Source organism: Callionymus lyra, chromosome 4, assembly GCF_982586985.1.
Source record: "Callionymus lyra chromosome 4, fCalLyr1.hap1.1, whole genome shotgun sequence".
Classification (NCBI taxonomy): Eukaryota; Metazoa; Chordata; class Actinopteri; order Syngnathiformes; family Callionymidae; genus Callionymus; species Callionymus lyra.
The window spans coordinates 18424164-18444171 of record NC_141821.1 but is presented as its reverse complement, the minus strand read 5'-3'; the positions used below and the strand labels follow the sequence as shown (position 1 = coordinate 18444171).

The 20008-nt window shown below is 37.3% G+C and overlaps 1 protein-coding gene across 2 annotated transcripts in view; it reads left to right on the top strand.

Moving 5' to 3' along the window:
• Positions 1-20008, top strand: part of cntnap2a (contactin associated protein 2a) — a 283671-nt gene that overhangs the window by 135730 nt on the left and 127933 nt on the right. For both annotated transcript variants that reach the window (XM_087789051.1, XM_087789050.1), the window contains exons 4-10: positions 3950-4097; positions 8430-8482; positions 8724-8874; positions 9496-9680; positions 11133-11276; positions 12468-12729; positions 19723-19872. In XM_087789051.1, coding sequence (XP_087645177.1) covers positions 3950-4097; positions 8430-8482; positions 8724-8874; positions 9496-9680; positions 11133-11276; positions 12468-12729; positions 19723-19872 — 1093 coding nt within the window. The remainder of the gene's footprint in view (positions 1-3949; positions 4098-8429; positions 8483-8723; positions 8875-9495; positions 9681-11132; positions 11277-12467; positions 12730-19722; positions 19873-20008) is intronic.

Genomic DNA, 20008 nt, shown 5'->3' with positions numbered 1-20008 from the left:
GGATGATAACGCTGGGATTTTAAAATTGAAAAAAGATTGAAGGTAAATATAGTGGTTAGAAATTAAAGGAATTAATCTACAACTCTGGAAGAGTATTTGCCTTACAGCAAAAGTTTGAATTTAGCTAATAAAGTACATTTAATAAACTCTACTTATGAAAGGCTGGCTGATTTAGTGCAGCTAATGTCTCTTCATAAGTTCAACAGTTTTGTTTTGCTTTAGAACATAAAGCTTCTAAAGACTCTCCAAAATATGTCAATAAAACTTCTTTTCACATCCCTCTTCATTCTACCTTCGTCCTCTGCTTTGCATGTAAATTTCTTTCAGATTCAAGCTTTTGTTCAGGCAAGAAGAGATAAGTGTTGAAGGCAGCTGAGAGCATATTGGAGAAAGAAAATAAAAAATCCAGGGTTAAAGGTTTTTAAAGATTATGAATATATATATATATATATATATATATATATATATATATATATATATATATATATTTTCTTCTTTTGCTCCTACAAAAATGTGAGGAAAATGATTGTTCCTGTGGAAGAACGAGGGAGGATAGAGGCTATAACCATATTTATTTCCAGATTAAATGTCCTTACGGGAGTGTTGTATTATTGTGTATGCAGTAATGGTATTGTGCATTTAGAACATAAAACAAGAATATTTTTCTTATAGAGAATAAAATCCCAAAGGATAAACGTTCTATAGGCTGGGAATGTTATAAAGGATTTGGCATGAAAGCAGGAGCCTGAAAGATTATGGGAAAGCAGTGAAGAGTGAAGGAGTAAAAGATAGGCCATGAGCTCGCGCTTCATTTGCTTATCATTCTGGTTCCATTGATATTGCCTGTGTGTGTTTTGTCATAGCGAGATTCTCCCCAAAGCTGTGAAGCAAAAAACATCAACTCTCTTGCTTATTGGACTAACAATAAACCTGTGAAGTTTGAACTCAATGTTCAGGGCCAGCTATTGCGAAATCCATCAAAAACATACCCTGAATATTTTTCATGAAGCTAAAGACCTCTCCAACTAGGTATAAATAAAGGTTTTTTTTTTTTTTAGGTTAGGTTTAGGTTTTGTACTTGTCTTCTAGCTCAAAAACAAACTCTTGGGAAACTGACCCAGCATTAACTTCAAAGTCTGGACATAATTAAAGCTGATGATTGATTGATGACCATTGACAAATCCACTTCCGACCCATGTAAATGTCTCATCATGGTCACAAAAACAAAAAAACCAGCAGCAGTTGTTGCCTTACATCCAGTCAGTCATGTACAGCAAGGAAACAATTGTGCCTTAAATGGCTTCACCTCCTTTTAAAAACATTTTTTACTACAGTTTTTCACTTTATGCATAAAAAAATATTTTTTTCTTATTTGTAGAATTCCAGCAAATGGACCCGCTACAAAAGCCAATGCACCCAGCTGGCCACAGCATCCCTCTTGATAGCTGCTATTTAAATCTCCCCCTCTAACCACTCTTCTGGGATCTCAACTAGGCTTTGGACACCGTTGTTTTAGCTCCGCCCACATGTAACCAACTGTGATTGGTCAATTAGCCCCTCACTCTCCAATGCAAAATACATCGCCCTGACTTAACCATTGATTCCTAGTCTTGACCGGGTCTGGAGACGGACCATTGGTTAACATACTGTTACTATCAAATCAGAATTGTCACTGTTCATTTCAGAACATAACTGGAAAACATATATTGCGTGAGGCTGATGAAGGATCTGGGCATCAGCGGACGAGTCGTACGCCAAGCCATTAAGTAGCTATTCAGACTGGCAGAGTGGAGTTGCTCTGGCTGAAAAGGAAAGACCCTAACTGGTCTCAGAAATAAATTGGCTGGGCAGATGTAGAAGGGGGTTCTTCTGGGATGCCAGAATACAGCGCTGAGACTAATGGAGACACCGTGGGGGTTAAATCAGCGATACCTTGGTGAAAACTAGGAACCCACTTGACAACCCCTGCGAAGTGTCTTACCAGCGCGAGTATTCTACTTTCTAGGTATTGCGGTCAAGTGCAAGCCTGGCTCAGGGAGTATGACGCCCCTAGACATTCTGGACTTGACATAATGTCATGTGTTCTCAAAATCATGAATCATGTCATTTAAAACTATATTAAATTAAAGATGTTAATATGTATGAAGAGAATTCCACTGAACTTGGAACATTCAAAGGGTTGCTTATCATACTGCAATTACAGCTTATGGTATATAGTATAGTTATAGTACCTTGTTTATGTGCTAGAATTAAAAAAAATTAAAGAAGAACATGATCCCTTTTTTTTCCAAGAGACAAATCAATTCCTGACCTTTGACATAATCAACAATTCAATCACATCTTTTGATGCTAAAATCCGAAATATGGCGAAAGACCCTTGGTCAAACCTAATGAAAGGTAATAAAAATAAATGATGACCGAAGTGTTGTCTGTGCGAGATTTGCTTTTTTTGTGTGCGAGTGCATGTGTTGCTCCCTCGCCTAACCTTTCCTGGATAAATAAAGCTTAAAAATGAAAGCGAGGGAAGGGCACAGCGAAGACGGGAGCACCCTTCACCTCACGTCCACTCCTGCTGGTGTGGAAGTTCAGTAGCTCTGAGCTTAGTGTGTATTCTTGACCATCTCCTCCTTCACCTTTGCAGATAGCCTATCTAAGAGAACACGCTCGGGGAAACCGTCTGTAAAGCTGTTTTTCTGCGCTCGCTTCCCCTCCAACGCCACTTTGAGTCTTATCTGCAGTAACACATGGCTTTGCTCTGTCTTGCTCTCATTTATATATTTACCTGCTATTAACGTTCTTCCCTCCAATGGCCAGAATCTTCTGAGAGCGTGTCAACAGGGGTGATGGTGTGCATGTTTAATAGTCAGCTCGCGAAAAGCGAAGGTAAATAACTATTTCCCGAAACGGTATTTGGATTGCTCAGTATGTTTTTATTTATAATACTAGCCAAACTAAGATAATATGGAGTGGATAAGATAAGGTGCCAATATTAGTCCATTGATAAATTGCCTGTAATTGAGCAATTCTAAAACCAACTTGAACTTAAAACACATGGAAGAAAATTACTTGTAAATGTTTTTGCATCTTTCATAATAGTGTACACTCACACTATTACTCCACACGCACTTATAGCAAATAGCATTGAATATCAGAACATCTTCAATTCACCTGCAGGAGCCTTGAAAAGGACCGTCCTTCCAGTGAGACAGAAACCCACAACCTTATTGAAGGCCACTTGAACACTCGAGAAATACATTCAATTCATCTGATTTGGATTTTCCTATTTGGCAAATAAAAGGTTTTACCTCTTCAGTTACTGCAATTATGTTTTAATTTTTTTTTTAACCAATCCGTCTTCTCTAGTTTACTCATGGTTCATGACCATGAGATTCTGAGACTCGTAACTGAGCTTCATCCATTTTTTTTTTTTTTTTTTTTGGAGCAGCTTGATTCTTCCTAGTTTCCTCTCCTTTAACAAATGAAGGTTAATTGGGTACCCCTTAAATGTCAATGAACTGTCTCTGTGTAGTTACTACTCATGACAAGGGTGATTTTGCTTAAAACGAACCACAAAAAGTACCTTCCAATTTGTTTTGAAGTGATACTTTTTAAAAGATATCTTTCACAACTAATGTCATAAGGTACACGTGAATATTTACACAGAATAACTTTCTCTATTTACGTCTTCAAATTTCTCCGAACTCCCTCACGTCCACAGGAGGTATATAATATCCTATTTCCTCTTCGACTCCCCTACAGTTGGGATGTCATAGGCAGGGTGTAATAGATATATAGACTCATAATTATTGTGTTCTTTTACGAGTGTGCGGTTCAGGAAAAGATGTGGTGAGCTGAACAAATACGCTTGCTCGAGGTCCCGGAGCTGCTTGTTTGACTGCAGGCTTGTTGCTTTGATGTATTTAATTTAATTTTGTGTGTATGTTTGCAGGCCTTCTTTGGCAACTCCAATTCTGAGAGCGCAGTTCGCCACGAGCTACAACAGGGAATTGTGTCCCGATTCCTGCGGCTGGTCCCTTTGGAGTGGAGCGAAGAAGGGCGGATTGGACTGCGAATAGAAGTCTATGGCTGTTCATACTGTGAGTCTTTATGTGGGACACTATAATCTTGCACCTTTTTATCAACCAATTCTGTTTTTTTTGTTATTATCTTTGGACTAAAAATGTTCCTCATTCTGAAAGAGTTACATTTATGATAGTTTTCTTTGTATTGTCATCATTTTTGTTTGTAAATGTCATGTTGGGTTTGGGTTGAAGTAGCATTAAACAATAGTAAAAGATTCTATAAATCGTTGTATAAGGCAAGTGAATAATTCAGTTTCTGCTACATGTATGTGAAATCCTATTAAAACCTGCCAAATTAATTATGATAACATTTTCAATTCCCCAACCATGGAGGTTGCATTATCATGTGTGGGTGTAAATGTGTGTATAGACACACTTGTGTGAGCAAGAATAATGGATATTCACATAAATTCAGATTTCTTGAAATGAAGGGAACCTTGACTGATTAGAAGAACAAACCACGCAGACAAATGTATTCATGGAATTTGCTATCGCTGATTGTTGCTAATATTGGTAATATTTGCTTTTCTGGTTTGTAAGGCAAAATCAATACTTGAACTGAACACATGTTTCCTCTGTACACATTCAGCCACAAGAAGCAGAACCACAGCGCTGAATCAGCGCTATTTACAGAAGGTATCAGTTTCAAGCCTAAATAGGTTTTGGAAAGGATACAAACACTGCCCAGCACACATCGACATCAATAAGATCAAATCCTGGATTCTGGATCCGAACAGTAAACATGAGTTTTAATCTCTGATATCAGAAATATGCTTTACCACAGAATCACCGGCCAATCAACGGCTTAGTGCATCATCGCTGTGCTGAATAGTCTGCTGGGCTTTCTCATAATTGCTCTGTCAAATGCTACTATCTCCTCTGTTTGGTCAGGAAATTACACCTGATGCTAAGTTATCTTTCCCTCCAACGTCCTCTCTGACAATCTGAAAAGTCTCATAAACATCCTCCTGCTTTTCAAAGGAAGGGAAAAATGAAAGGTACTGGGCATGAACACAAAGAGACGACAGGCAAGCACACGTTTAAAAAAAAAAAAAAAAAAAATGGTAGGTGGAGAAGGAGGCAGATAAAAAAAGATGTTATGTTCTGAACATAATCACCAAATATGTTGGCTCTTGATGGTAATTGCAGGTTTTGAAAATATATGCTAATTAAATGCAATGGAAAATTATGGCTAAGATATTCATGTGCGATATTCTACAGGCTTGAGTGGCTTTGGGTGTCAAGAATGGTGCTAAAAAAGGATTATTATCTACCGTGATGTGAATTTCACACGCTTCGTTTTCATTTTGATTAAGATAGAATCTTCAGAAAATCAGTTATTCATCAGAACAATTGAGAAATGGTAGCATCAGTGTCGGGTTTCAACACAAATCTGATGTTTGCATAACACTTTTCGTCATGTTTTTATGCTAAATATCAGTTCATTGGATTAATTGGTGGTGAATTTAGGTCATCAGAGTTAAGCCTCTGATCAAAATGATGCCTCGTAATCCATGTTCAATTCAGCACCCCTGACAAGTCTAGCAAGCCAGAGAAAATGGATGATATCATGCAAAGGTGTCGTTTAACCCTTCTGTTATCTCTGGGTCAAGGTGACCCGAAGGTCCGAAAACAAATGTGTTAGTTGTATCCCTTGTGTTGCCTCTGGGTCAAACACATTTGTATTCAGACTTTCGGGTCGCCTTGACCCAGAGATAACACAAGGGTTAAAGCTAGCTTCACTAGAATACATGTGTCTGGCTACACTCATTTTTGGAACACTATATTTGCAAACATTCTCAGAAAAATTAAAGGTCTTGTACGTGTGCATTTTTATCCATAAGAAACTTTTTGTTGGTGGACTACGCTTAAGCAGACAATCTCCATAATGGAAATAAATGAAAAACCCATCTTTGATGAAGCTTCATGAAGCAGTGTCATTATTTTCAGAGTCCACCAGATGGCGGTCTCTGAACTGTTTCCTTTGTTTTTAACAAAAGTTTCTAATGAAACATCACATCATTTTTCAAGTGATGGCGCCACCTACTAACTTCTAAATAACATGACACTGCTTCATAAAGCTTCACCAGCACATCTTAGTTGCCCTGAAAATATTAACCAACAACAATAATGTGTAGCTTTTAAGAAGAAACTACAGGCTGAGAAGACTAGAGGCATAAGAGTATGTGATCCTCGGATTCAGCATTTTTCCAGGGTCAGATAAATCTATTGAGCAGATTAAAGCATTTTTATGTTAGGTCTCCGTCTGAACCGCTGTGGATCCATCTTTGAGCCCTTACTTGATATGTTTTCATCACAAAACTTGGCACAGTTTCAAGATCAGTTTAACACTGTTGAGTCCCAAAGCTAAAGAGCCTCCCTTGACTACAGCCTTCAGATCATATCCTCAACTCCAGTGAAAACATTGAAATTGATTTGAAGGTTCCACCAAGGCATCAATACATTTTTATTAAAGTCTTAAACAAATTGAATTGTGGTGTGAAGTCAATTCAGATAGTCAAAGGCCAATGTTTTTTTTAATTTTTTTGTTTTTTATTTTTTATTTCCACCATGTCAAAGTCATTCTTCTATAAGACTATTCTATTAATATGAATGTGAATTCTAGTGAAGACAAATCCCATTAATACATTGAATTCTTGAGAACTCGTCTAGAATTGAAGAGGTATTATTATGAATTGTTTTCATATCTGCTCTCCACGTGTATACAGACCGTAGAAAGCTTTCGATTCTTTATTTCCCAATTTGGTTCTTCCTCCAAAACATGAGCTGTCTTCCAGTCAAACCACCTGGAACTCCTTCATAAAAAACTTAGGTTATGCTTTCTCACTGGCTCAGCCGCATATGGACTAGCAACGGGAAAGTCAAATAGTGGGAAAGGTGAAATGAAATTAAGCAACAGAGGAAGAGGTTCATTTTTTAAGTGAAAGCGAACGAGAGAGAGAGTAGAGATGAAAGGGGATGAGACGAAGTTGAAAAGAAACTGAGGTAGAATGGATCGGAATGTGTTGGAAAGGTGTATTTTTTCTCAGTGAGAGACGGCATGAGAACACTCAGGAGACTCTGAAGTCTTAACAAAGGAAAAATGTGTTGTGTTTTGCCGTCACTCAACACAGGTGTTTGGTCTGGCGTTTATTTTTGTGTGAATACGAGGAATTACAAAAAAAGACAAAACCCACAGAGACACTGTTAAAGCAAAAAAGAAAGAAATAGAATTTAATAAGAAATTATCTGATCTTGTTTTCCTCTCATTAAATTCTGCAATCTTCTCTTACATTTAAAGTTCTCTGTATATTTTTTATATATTTGTTATCGCCTTGGGCTCAACTGTCTATAATTTTGGTCACAGGTTCTCCTCAGGCCATAATCATGATCTTGAGGGATAATAGACCGTTATTATCATTCTGATCCTTTCAATGAAAAACATGACGCAGATGTTGGAGTAAAGAAAAGTAGGCAAAAGGGAAAATAAATGGGCCGTTGAACAAAGCCTGGATAGACGGCCCATTTTTCGGATTCAGTTTACTGGAACAGTTCTGAAGCTTCAGTGAAGTTTAATTACTGCTACTAAAGAGGTTTGTGACGCCTTTATTGAAGATATTTTTATAATAGAACAAGAAAAAATAGTAATACAATAATAAAAAAATCTTGTTTATCCGGAAAGATTTTCCAAGAATCCGGATTCGCCTGTAATTTATTATTTTTTCTTCTTCTCTTACAGGATAATACTTTCTAAACCCATCATAAGATATGGTAAATGGCTCTTATATAGCGCTTTTCTATGCTTATTCAGCACCCAAAGCGTTTTACGCGATGGGAGTAGGCTGCGACGCAGCGTGCCAGCTCAACCACCAGGAGCAATCAGGCTAAAGTGTCTTGCTCAGGGACACAACGCCACAATCTCATCCTGTCCTGGGATTGGACCCGCAACCTCTCAGACCACGAGCAAACCATACCTTACATAGATGGATGTAGGAGAAGTATATGAGACTTCAACATTGATGTTCAATACAGCCACAGTCTTACAGTAGCTATAAAAGGTTTCACAACTGCACCAAATAAACAAAAGCATTAAAATGTCCCCTGTGGAGTAAAATTGCCATTTGCACAAAAACACAATTATATCATGACTTTCAGCTGATATAGAGCCGTGCATGCAAAGTGTAATGGAACTTTACAAATACAAACGTGGCAACAGCCTGTGAATAGTTGTAATATCAGACAATCTATTTGGTCAAATGTTTTCCTCGTTAATGTCTTAGAGGAACCAAATGTATTTTAGAGATCCTGTTTCATGGAATTAATGGTATTTGTTTGTGTCTGATTCAGGGTCGGATGTGATCAACTTTGACGGACAAGGAGTGATCTCATATCGTTTCAAGGTACCTATACAATTACATACGTGGTAACCAAAATCCATATTCTTGTTTGTTATCTGTTAACGGCTAAATACCTTTCTATTTTTGCAGATTAATTTCTGAAAGCGTTGTGTGTTTTTGCCTTATTGTTAGTGTTAGAACATGAATGACATTTTCTCTTGTTGAAAAAAAAAAATGTTTCCATTACTCTAGATTCTTAGGATTTCTTTTTCCTGAAGAGATTTGAGAGAACTTTAATGTACAGGTAAAGAAGATGAAGATCATTAAAGACGTGATCGCGCTGAGGTTCAAAACATCAGACAGCGAGGGAGTGATTCTCCACGGGGAGGGACAGCAGGGGGACTACATCACCCTGGAGCTTCGAAAGGCCAAACTGCTGTTGCAGATTAATTTGGGTGAGAAACGTGTGATTGATATTTGCTAAACTGTCATCCCACCGGGATAATAACGCTTTGATACTGAAATTGATGTAACAGCGTAGCAAATGTGCTTTAGACTGCGATGTAAAGTTAATAGCTCCTCATTTATTTGATTTAAATTAAGTATTAAGTAAATACATATTTTGAATTATTACTACTCAATGGGACATGTTAAATCAACAACAACAAAGTTCATGAAAGTGCAAGCAAAGATAGATAGATGGATGGATAGATGGACGGATGGACGGATGGAAGGATGGAAGGATGTATGGACAGTTGGACAGATAGATAGATGGATAAAAAAACAGGATACATCATCTTTTCACTCCACTTCTGCCCCCAAATTCAGAATTATACAGTTTAATAGCACAAGGAATTAATGAGTCCCTGAGTCTATAAGTGTTGCATCTGTTGAGGAGTATTCGTGCACTCCCTCGCTCCTGTGAGGAGTATTAAAAGCGAAATGACTAATGATTTGACACCATGTCGAATGCCAGAAAAATGAAATGCAAAGATTAAACACAAAATAATCATGTGTATGTAGTAATAAGTGAAATTATGTAAGGCTTTTTTTTTGTATCGTTGTGACTCGTGCAGGGAGCAACCAGTACGGCTCCATCTTGGGTCACACATCTGTCACCACGGGCAGCCTCCTGGACGACAATCACTGGCACACCGTGGTGATCGAACGGTACCGTCGCAACGTCAACTTCACTTTGGACCGGCACACGCAACACTTCCGGACCAACGGCGAGTTTGATCACCTGGATTTGGACTATGAGGTCAGTAATTGTATTTGTGAACACTGGAACTGTTTATGCATCTTAATCAGTTTGTTTGTTTTTCATTAGCAAATAAATACTCAAATAATTGTTTAACTTTTTGACTGTTTAAATGTATAAATGACCCATCTTTAACAAGTTTGTTTTTTGTTTATACAGATCTATTCACCTCTGTTTAGTGCTCCTTTCTTAGCAATTGATGTTAGCGTGTGACCTTTACCCACTATTGATAAAATGATACATTCCAGTGTTAGGACGTACACCGTGTAATGGACGAACCACACACCAATTAGGCCGAAGCTCCGGAATTAAGGGATCTTTAGGGAAATCTTTACGGGGTGAAAGGGAGCAGTGCATAAAGGTGTGAATGTCTTTGTGCGCACCTCAGCATCTTCTGCTCACAATTAAGTCTGTGGATTAAATCTCCTGACCATCATCACGGTCATGGATGAATGACAAAGACACATTACTAATTCTGCTGCACTCTTCAGCTGCGACCTCATGAATTGTGCATGAGAAATATGAGCGAGCACAACTGGATCGCCAAGCTACATGACCGCCACCATGGTGTACTCGATGCACTTGAATATTCTCTATAATAACCGTTAATAATAATAATAACTATAGCCAATTACTGTGTCCTACTCAGTGATATGTATTTATGTTTTAGGTATAATGTAAAAAAAATGGATTTAATATGTCTAGTGTAGAAGAATATATAAATACAAAAAGCAGTGAACATACTTGTTAATACATAAACATATAGAAATGAAGGTAAAGGTATTTTTTCCAAATCATATGAATTAATTATAAAACGTTAAACGTTGTTAAAATACAATGTTTTTTAAGCTATGTACCAGCTATCACCGCCCGAAACATACCAACCAAATGATACCTTGCAAAACCTGCCAAAATTGATGTCGTTGTTCTGAGAAAAAAGATGGTTTATCTAAGAAAAATGTGTGTTTCATTTATGATAGTGTTCACTAGTTACCATGGCGATGCAAGATCAAGGAAGTGGGGTTAGTTCAAATTGGAGGCCTTGGTCAGACAAAGACTCTGACAATTGATAACATCTTGTCGATGCTTTCAATGGGTTTTTTTCTGAGTTTTTTCATTCATTGAGAGTGACTACAAAAGTATTGAAGAGCGTTAGAGTGCTGTTGCCATAATTACTTCTTGCTGTAACGATCACTTTTAGCCAAGGGCCACAATTATTGGATAAACCCCCCCAACATTTTGGCAGGAATTCCAATTATTTAAATTTCTGGGCACAATTTTGCATAAAATATCATCAACATGTTAACAAAATTTTTCCGCTAATAGACATTTAACCACTGGTTTTATTGTTTTATTATTTAGAAGGTTCTGCATATTTATTGTTATGTTTTTTAAAATATACTTGCAATACTTTCTATTTCATATGCATCTGTATCCCCTGTTGTTTTCTAGTTGAGTTTTGGTGGGATGCCGTACAGCGGGAAGCCGGTGGGAGGAAGCAGGAAGAACTTTAAAGGATGCATGGAGAGCATCAACTACAATGGAGACAACATCACTGACTTGGCCAGAAGAAAGAAGCTGGACACGTCAAGCTTTGTAAGCCAAAACACTGTAAATGTCAAGTTAAAAATGAATTATTTATTTCTTAGTAAGACATGAAGGAGAACTTCTGACCACTGAGGCACAAATATACTTAATAATTATAATATGTAATTCATAAATCCTGACACTAGTTTGACTAACTTTCTTCCTGAGGATTTCCTTCTGGAGTCTTCATTATATTTGTCTGTTAATTTAATGTTCTTGCCAGTTTTAACTCTATTTCCATCCAACTGCATATTTTTGGCTCCAACGGCTTAGCAATATTTCACAAGCATTTTAACTATCCCAGCAGTTTTGTTGGCAAATTCGATTTTGCAGAATTAAAGTAAACTTAAGCATAATAACGATCCAGCAAAGCAATTTGAGAAGCTCTTAAAGAGATCCTAATAGGACCTTGTCTTCTATCTTCAGGTTTATGTCTTCTATCTTTAAAAAGTCAAGGTTTGAAAATGATTCTGTCATTACCTTAAGAGTGAAGAACTGTTTAGGGATAAAATCTTTTTATACAAGATGCTATACAAGTAACTTTTTCACACTGTGTCCCAAACATATACTCAGCAAAGCACCTAAAATAAAAAAAGAATTTGTCTTGCGTTAGAGCACTCAGAGCTGACTTTGACTGAATAAGTTTGTGAACAAAAGCGCTTCTGTCTCTCAAATCCTGCTTCTGTTCGGCTTCTCTTGTATCTTCATGGATCTTGAAATGATTAAACAAATGAAGGCCAGTAATCAAGTCCATTAATACAGCTCCTCTCTTTCTCTCTTGAGGCCCTTGCAACCATTCATTTCTAATCAAAGCCAATTATCGTTCAAATTTCAAAGACACACACAAATGCGCTGAGAGGAAAAGGCTTCTATAGAAGGTGCTAAACAATGACTCCTCACCTTATAAAAGCAGCGTGTCCATGAGGCTCAATGGGAAATCGACGTCAACTCCTCAATAGTCAACACAAAACACAAACATTCGGCTGAACAGTTTTTATACCTGAATTTAAAGTCAATAAGCAACAAAGTTAGCAAAAAAAACTAAATTTACCTTGAGCAAGGAAGCGATGAAGGTAGGCTGGCGGTGGATTTGTGTTAAAATCCTTTTTTCCGAGACTCTGCTAACTATTCTAACGAAAGTGTCGTTTAAGATCAGTAGATCACTTTTCTCTATCTCTCTTTCCACTTTTCTTCAAACAGCGCAACCTTTCCTTCTCGTGCGTGGAGTCGCACTCCTTCCCGGTGTTTTTCAATGCCACCAGCTTCCTGCAGCTGCCCGGCCGAAGCAATCACAACTCCGTGTCTGTCGGCTTCCAGTTCCGTACGTGGAACACGGATGGTCTTCTCCTTTTCAGTAATCTCGACGACGGTACCTTGGAGATATCGTTGGAGGAAGGAAAGATAGTGGTTCACATAAACGTGACGAAGGCGGCGAAAAACCTACGATCTGACTTATTATCAGGTAATACCTTTTTATTGGGCTGGTTTTAGTCGATCGGTTTGAACGATACAGTGATGCACCATTAGCGTTAGCAATAGTTTTGTGGATATTATCTTAGTTATATATACAAGGAATTAAATGTAAGGCGTGTCCACGTCGTTGTTAGCGACAAAAAATGGTATGAATATAGACACCATAGAGAATATATAATTATCAATTGACTTATTCATATTTTTAACAGTGCTGGAGGCAACAAGACAGCTAAGAAGCCAGGGGAGAACGAGCTTTACCCATAAATGCTGTTTTTTGAACCTTCTTGCTGTGATGCAGAAGCGATTCAAACTAATAATTAATATAAAGATTTAAAGAATAATATAGGACACATGGAAATATATCAAAACCCTGTCGGAACATTGTTTGACTGGTCATTAAATATTGTAAATTACTTTTTAATAATTGAATCTCTTCCTTTCTTTAACCATCTCTCCAGTCCTACTTATCTCAGATTGTGTCTTATCTTTACAATACTTCTTACGCCTTTTTCTCAATGTATTTTTTCTGAGGACTCATTTATTCTGACCACTGACGCTGTAATAGGCCATTATGCTCATGGGGTGGGGATTATTACGAATACACCCTCCAGCTAAATCAGCTTCCGCCTGCGATATCATCGGCTATTATTAAAACACACGGACACAGCAGGAGATCCCTTCACTTGTAATGATCTTCATTGAATTCTTTTGTTGAAAATATCAATGTAAATCTTAAAATATCTGTCGAGAAAACATTTAATATGACGATAAAGTTAAAAAAAGGAAACTTTTAAATTTTTCAAATAAATTAGGTTATGTTGAAATCTGAAACAGTACATACTAATTTTTTAGTGATTTAGGAAAACAATAAGCATCAGCATATTACATTCAAATAAATTGTCTATTTGCACCCATGTTCTATGTAAATGTTTTCTAAAATCTGGGTTGAAATTGACTTTCTCTGTGAGCTGACATTTATATCAGCTATCTTTTTTTTTCCCAACCTGGAACAGTTCTAGCATTTTAACCTTCAGAAAGTCCCTCACAATTGAAAGTCTTTTCCAATTACATGCATCATAAGGTTTTTTTTTTTAAAAAAAAGTGAATTCTCGTGTTCAAGCTCAATTGACTTCCATACCTAGGAAGGTATTCAAAATTGGATTTTCATTCAAGACATTTAAATGCATTATTAGGTTTGTAGGATAAAGTAATGCTGTATGTTCAGCTGGTTCAAAAATGCCTCGCTGCCTGACTTCACATGTCAATTTTGCAGATTCCTTCTAAATATTAATATTCCTTTTTTTTTTTAATCGGATCATATAACATTACTGCTCTTTCTGTGAGTTACAATCACTGTCACTTCCTCACACAGGTTTTGGCTCATCCCGACTGCCTGAATTTAACTGAATATAAACTGCACAATTATGGGCTGTCGCAGAAAGAGCTCCCTGGAATTGGTGATACTCATGTCTTTTTGTGTAGTTTATGTGTTGACTTTGGGTTTGGCATTTAAATATATAGTCTATTTGCTTCAATAGATGAACAGTGTAAAGAAACTTTCTTTAACAGCCAAGTGTCAAATTCCCACCAACCTCATTTTTCATTGTTTTTTAAATGCTGGACATTGATTAGCTTTTTTCCTTATCTTATCTTAATCTTAGGTGATCACATAAACCTGAATATTAATCCGCCTTAATTTGAGCTAGACATCAAGCAGGACACAAAAAATGTCTGCAGGATTTGGCCCCTTGTTGGACACAATGGTTGGACTTCTGCAATTCTTAAAAGCTACATTGAATATTGTGACTGTCCAGAGAAAAAGGCTGTTAATATGATGGGGAAACCTTTTTTCCAACAATTTTATCAATAAAGAATGAAATAGAAAGTAAGATACCAAAGAGTGTAGGCTACAATGAATTATAGCTGGATATATCATTGAATTTGATATATCTTTGATGTTTTAAACATTTTATATCTATGGGCAAAACATGCAGATATGGACCTTTGGGGACAGAGCCTAGACTGAAGCCACCCCTCACTCTCTGAAGTCACTCCTACAACCAATCAGGAGCTCACACTTATTACAGACTTTTAAATCACTTAATTGCGTTTTTGTACTTCAGTACTGTACTTCACGTGTCCTTTGTTGTATATGTGTGTGTCTAAAAAAGCACTATATAACTATGATGTATTATTTTAATGCATTTCAGTACAAATTAAATTGTCTCTAAAAAAAAACCTAGTGAGGCTCTTTATATATACATAAATGCCCAGAAACTCTTTAGACAGATGAGATTTTTTTTCTAGTGATGGTGACACAAATATATGATGAAAACAATTTAATATAATACACAATGATAATGTGTCACGACTATTGAGAAAGTATTCTCAGAGGGTTGATGTGTTTCACTGCAACACATCTAAACGTCTGTGTGTACACGAGTGCAAGCACAAAGATTAACAGTTATCATGATAATTCAGACATGCAAACACACGTGACACAACATGCAGAGTGCTGAAAAAAACAGCCTCACAAATTCATTGATGTGAACATCCATCGGGAAATTGTGCTCTGGGATGTATGACTTTTTAAGTATATATTTTATTGAGCATTGTTTTGATTGTTTAAGTTCTTTGTGACCCTGGTCTGTAAAAGCGCTCTATAAATATAAATTACTTGTATAAAATTGGTTGTCACATTGCTACAACACTCTGAATATAATCTAGAACAAAAGAGTAACATCCAATAATCATCTCTTCAGTGAAAAAAGAGATATTAAGTGTTTTTCCTTTCTTCCGTTAGCATTTAACCAGTTAGCTTATCATACCTTAATTTGGTTTTATATAATTCTAACCATTTTCATCACTGTACAAAAAGGATATACTTTGCTTTTGCCTCAACCTTCTAGAATCTTTGCAAAGTTATGATAAAAAAGAGTTCTGTGGAAATGCTTTAATAACAGAACAAAGCTTTGGTAGGCTCAACACTATTTTGTCATGTTAGAATTAATGAATATGAAACAGAAATTCTCATCACTGCGATGTTTCCTCTCCTGCAATGCCAAAACTAGCCTTCTCGGAACATTTATCAATATCAGTGGTTCGAGATTAGCTGTTGTGTGCGTGTGCGTGTGCGTGTGCGTGTGCGTGTGCGTGTGCGTGTGTGTGTGCGGGGTTTAGTGGCTGTTTGCTGCAGTGACTCACACCTTCATCCCTGATAAGCTCATCATTCGTAGCTATTTTGGATGATGTATACCAGATGAGAGGACATGTGGAGGGAACTGTATCAATTTACATTTAAGAGGTGACCGTGAGACACAGGCTGTGGGTGAGCTTGTCTTAACACACAACAGTCCATTTTCAGAAGTACAAATTGCAGTTGAAGGACAGTGAAGATCAACTTTAACAATAATCTTAACAATGCTGTAACATAAATATATATTTTTTAATGTATCATCAACACTTTTGGAAATCCTAATATCCTCTCAAATCATGTGCAGTTTTCCTGTTTATTGTTGTGAACTTGTGAGAGTTGCGTTTAAGACCTTAAACTCGCTTTTTGTATTGGTCTGACGAAGCTTCATGAAGCAGTGTCATTATTTTCTGAGCCCACTAGATGGAGGTTTTTTTCCCTTTGTTTTGAACTGTTCTAATAAAACTGACATCAAATCTCTGGTAAAACACTGCAGGAAACTAACGAAAATCGAAATTTAGGAAAATGATGTCACGAAGATCTGGAGCTTGTAATCCATGCATCTGTGTCTTCTAGTTTAGACTATTGTAACAGTTTATTTTGGTGTCTAGAGAAGAATGAGCTGTCTCGCGTGCAGTTAATACAAAACTCTGAGGCGAGAATTCTGACCCGCTCTAGTAGAAGAACTCACATTTCCCCGAACATTAAAACTCTTCACTGGCTGCAAGTTTCTTTTAGGATCAATTTTAAAATTCTGGTTCTTACTTTCAGATCTATTCATGGTCAGGCTTCTCCTTACATCACTGATCTGATCCAGACGTACACCCCAGCTCAGTCTATTAGGTCTGAGGATCAGGATGTGTCTTTGATGGAGTCTACTGACTCCTTCATGAAACCTTGAAATGAAATCTTAAGACATTTTTATTTGTGCACTCTTTTCCGTGATTTTCTGGAAATCTTGTGTTCGTCTTGTGTGTCTTGGCCTTTAAAATGTATATTTTAACAGTGTATTGTTTTTGATTGTTAAAGCGCTTTGTGACCCTGGTCTGGAAAGGTGCTTCACAAATAACCCTAACTTACTTACTGAACAATATGACACTGTTTCATGAAGCTTCATCAGCAAATCAATAATTCATGCTATGTAGCGTTTAGATATATTAAACATATAATTGTACTTTTGTTTGGTTAATTCTTAAATAAATCTAATTTATTAATCTATGTGGTTAAAATAAGTGATCTCCAACCACCAGATCGAGGCCTAGTACTTTACCGTTAGGCAATTGGGCCGTTAACAAATAATTTATTGTTTTATCTATTGTGACTGTCTGAAACATGTTTATTTTCACATGAGCTTGTTACTCTGGACACATTAAGACAAAAAATAAATCTATAAACTACAGAAAATGAGTAAAATTCAAACTTTATGTGGGACCATCTTGATTCAGAACAAATAGTCCACGGCTTCTTCCAATTCATTATTATGTTATTATTAAGACAGTATTTTTCGAGCATTTTTTGCCTATCGTGCAATTTATTTTTGCTATTTTTATTTGTCACTACACAACAATTGTTGAAAATAGTGCAGACATTAAACTGGTCCTTGGTGCAAAAAAGTTTGAATACCAACAACATATGTTCAGTCAGTGACATTCAACCTGCTCAGTAGTTATTTATAACAGTGAATGTATTCTTTTGTGTTCTTAGCAAAGAAACCTGTAATTTTTATACAAACATGTGCAGCAGCAAGAATCGTGGGGGGGCTGAAACCGATTGCAGCTGTCATCAAGCAAAAAATGCTGTGAAAACAATGGACAGGTCACAGATTCATCGCAGGGCGTACAGAGATGGATCACTAAGCACTGTGACGCCTACGGATAATCTAGAGTCATCGGTTAACTGCAATGTATGTTTTTGGACTGTGGGAGGGAAGGTGAAGTGCCTGGAGAAGTCCCACACAAGCAAACAGAGACAGAACACTCCACTGGTCAAAACTTTATGACAATGTTTTGATCAAAGACTCTTTCAGAGAAAATAAAGTGCATTATGATACTTTTACAATAGAAAATGTATACTTTAACTTCACAATGACTGTTTTAGTATTAAAACATCACAAATAGTTTCATTAGTTTGCAATAATTAGGACACTTTGATCCACAGAGACATTTAAATAAAGTTCTTTACCTTAAACAAAACCATCAGGTGAGTAGTAGTGATGGACAGATGAAGCTTCCTGAAGCAGTGTCATTATTTCCTAGAGAGTCCTCTAGATGGCGGTCTCTGCACTATTTTCCTTTGTTTTGAACAACTGTTCTAATGAAACGTCACGTCTTAATTTAACTGATGGCGCCACCTACTGACGTATATACAACACTGCTTCATGAAGCTTCATCAACACATCACTAGTGAGTATTACAAGCGTTCTCTCAACACAAAAGTCCACAATCCAAAAACATACAGACGTTGATTGGGGACTGGGGCAAATTGTCCGTAGGTAATATTGTGTTTGCTTGGTTCTATGTCACTGTGTGCCCTGCAACAGACTGGCGTCCTGCCCAGGGTGTCCCCCGACTCTCGCCCGAGAAAACTAGGATAGGCTCCAACCCCCCCAAAGAAACCCAATAGGGAATAAGTGACAGAAAAAGAAGGAATTATATTTAATTCAACGCTTTGAAACTACAAGTGTCATTGACAATTTGAAGCTCCTACAATTCTAAATATGTCATTTGAACAGAATGCACTGGAAGACAGATCAAATGTTTAGCTTTTTAGATGCAACTTCTTTGACTAGACAAGTTTTCTGCTTCTCCCACTTTTCCCTTTCAGGACATGCATGTAACATGTGAATTACGATGAAGTGTGATGTTGATGATTTAAACGGACATGCCCGAAATAAACAATATTCATTCATCCATTCATTCATTCTTGGTTTCACTGGGCTACAAAGGAAATGACTTGACCGAACCTTGAACTTGACTGCGACTGACCTCCGAGCGGATGTGTCGCAATCACTGAGTCAGTGAGCCCGAGATAATTCAGAAGACAGGTGGCTGTAAGATGAGCATTAGGGCAGAAGCAGGAGAAAAAGAAACAAATACATGAGGGCAAGAAAGAAAATAAAGACAGACAGATGGAATAAAGAACGGGGGACAGGGAGGGAGGCTGTGAAAGGGATGAAAAGAGATTGGTGTCAGTACGCTGTGATGTATAGTCGAGAGCGTGATGAGAGCGAGCTAGGTCTTCTCCCGGCTCCAGCAGTAATGTCCCTTTCCCAAACATCACTCATATTTAATGGAGCACGGCTACAAGGAAGAAGAGAGATAAAAGACGCCAGACTTGCATACGCACAAATACACACAGTGACATGTGCAGACAGCCCATTTTAAACTACACATAAAGACGCAGTGTGCAATGTTACCCCCACCCAACAAATATTGTCCAAATATTCACAAAACATCACTTTAGGAGAATGTGCATGAACCAAGGTAATTTTTTTTAGTAGAGGAAAGTCAATATGTGTCTTGAATATAATCGTGAAGGTAATTTGGCTTCACTGTATCGTTTAGTACGTTTGACATTTTCTATAATAGTGAAGAAACTGCACTGGAAATACTTGACAGTGGTAGTATATCTCTTATTTCCGGTCACGGGATAACACAATGTTGTAATGTAAATGTTTGTTCACCTTTTTTTCCTGGAATCCTGTGTTGAACTAAACTTTATATTTTGCGTTTTGGCATTTAAAAAAAAAACATTCCATCCTTCTGATATGTTCTTGCTTCTTATCTGCAGGTTCAGGCTTGAACGACGGTCAGTGGCATTCGGTACGTCTGGTTGCCAAGGAGAACTTTGCAATGTTGACCATAGATGACGACGAGGGATCTGCTGTTCACTCCACCTCGCCCATTATCATCACCACCGGAGCAACATATCACCTTGGAGGTAAAGATCATGATTAGGAAAAAATGGCCAATGTTTCTGGTCATGATTAGCAGTGGTTAAGATGCTGCCTTGCCATATTGAGAGGGGAGGGGGATAAGTATTTAATGGTTTAAACTTATGTTGCATTTATTTCTAT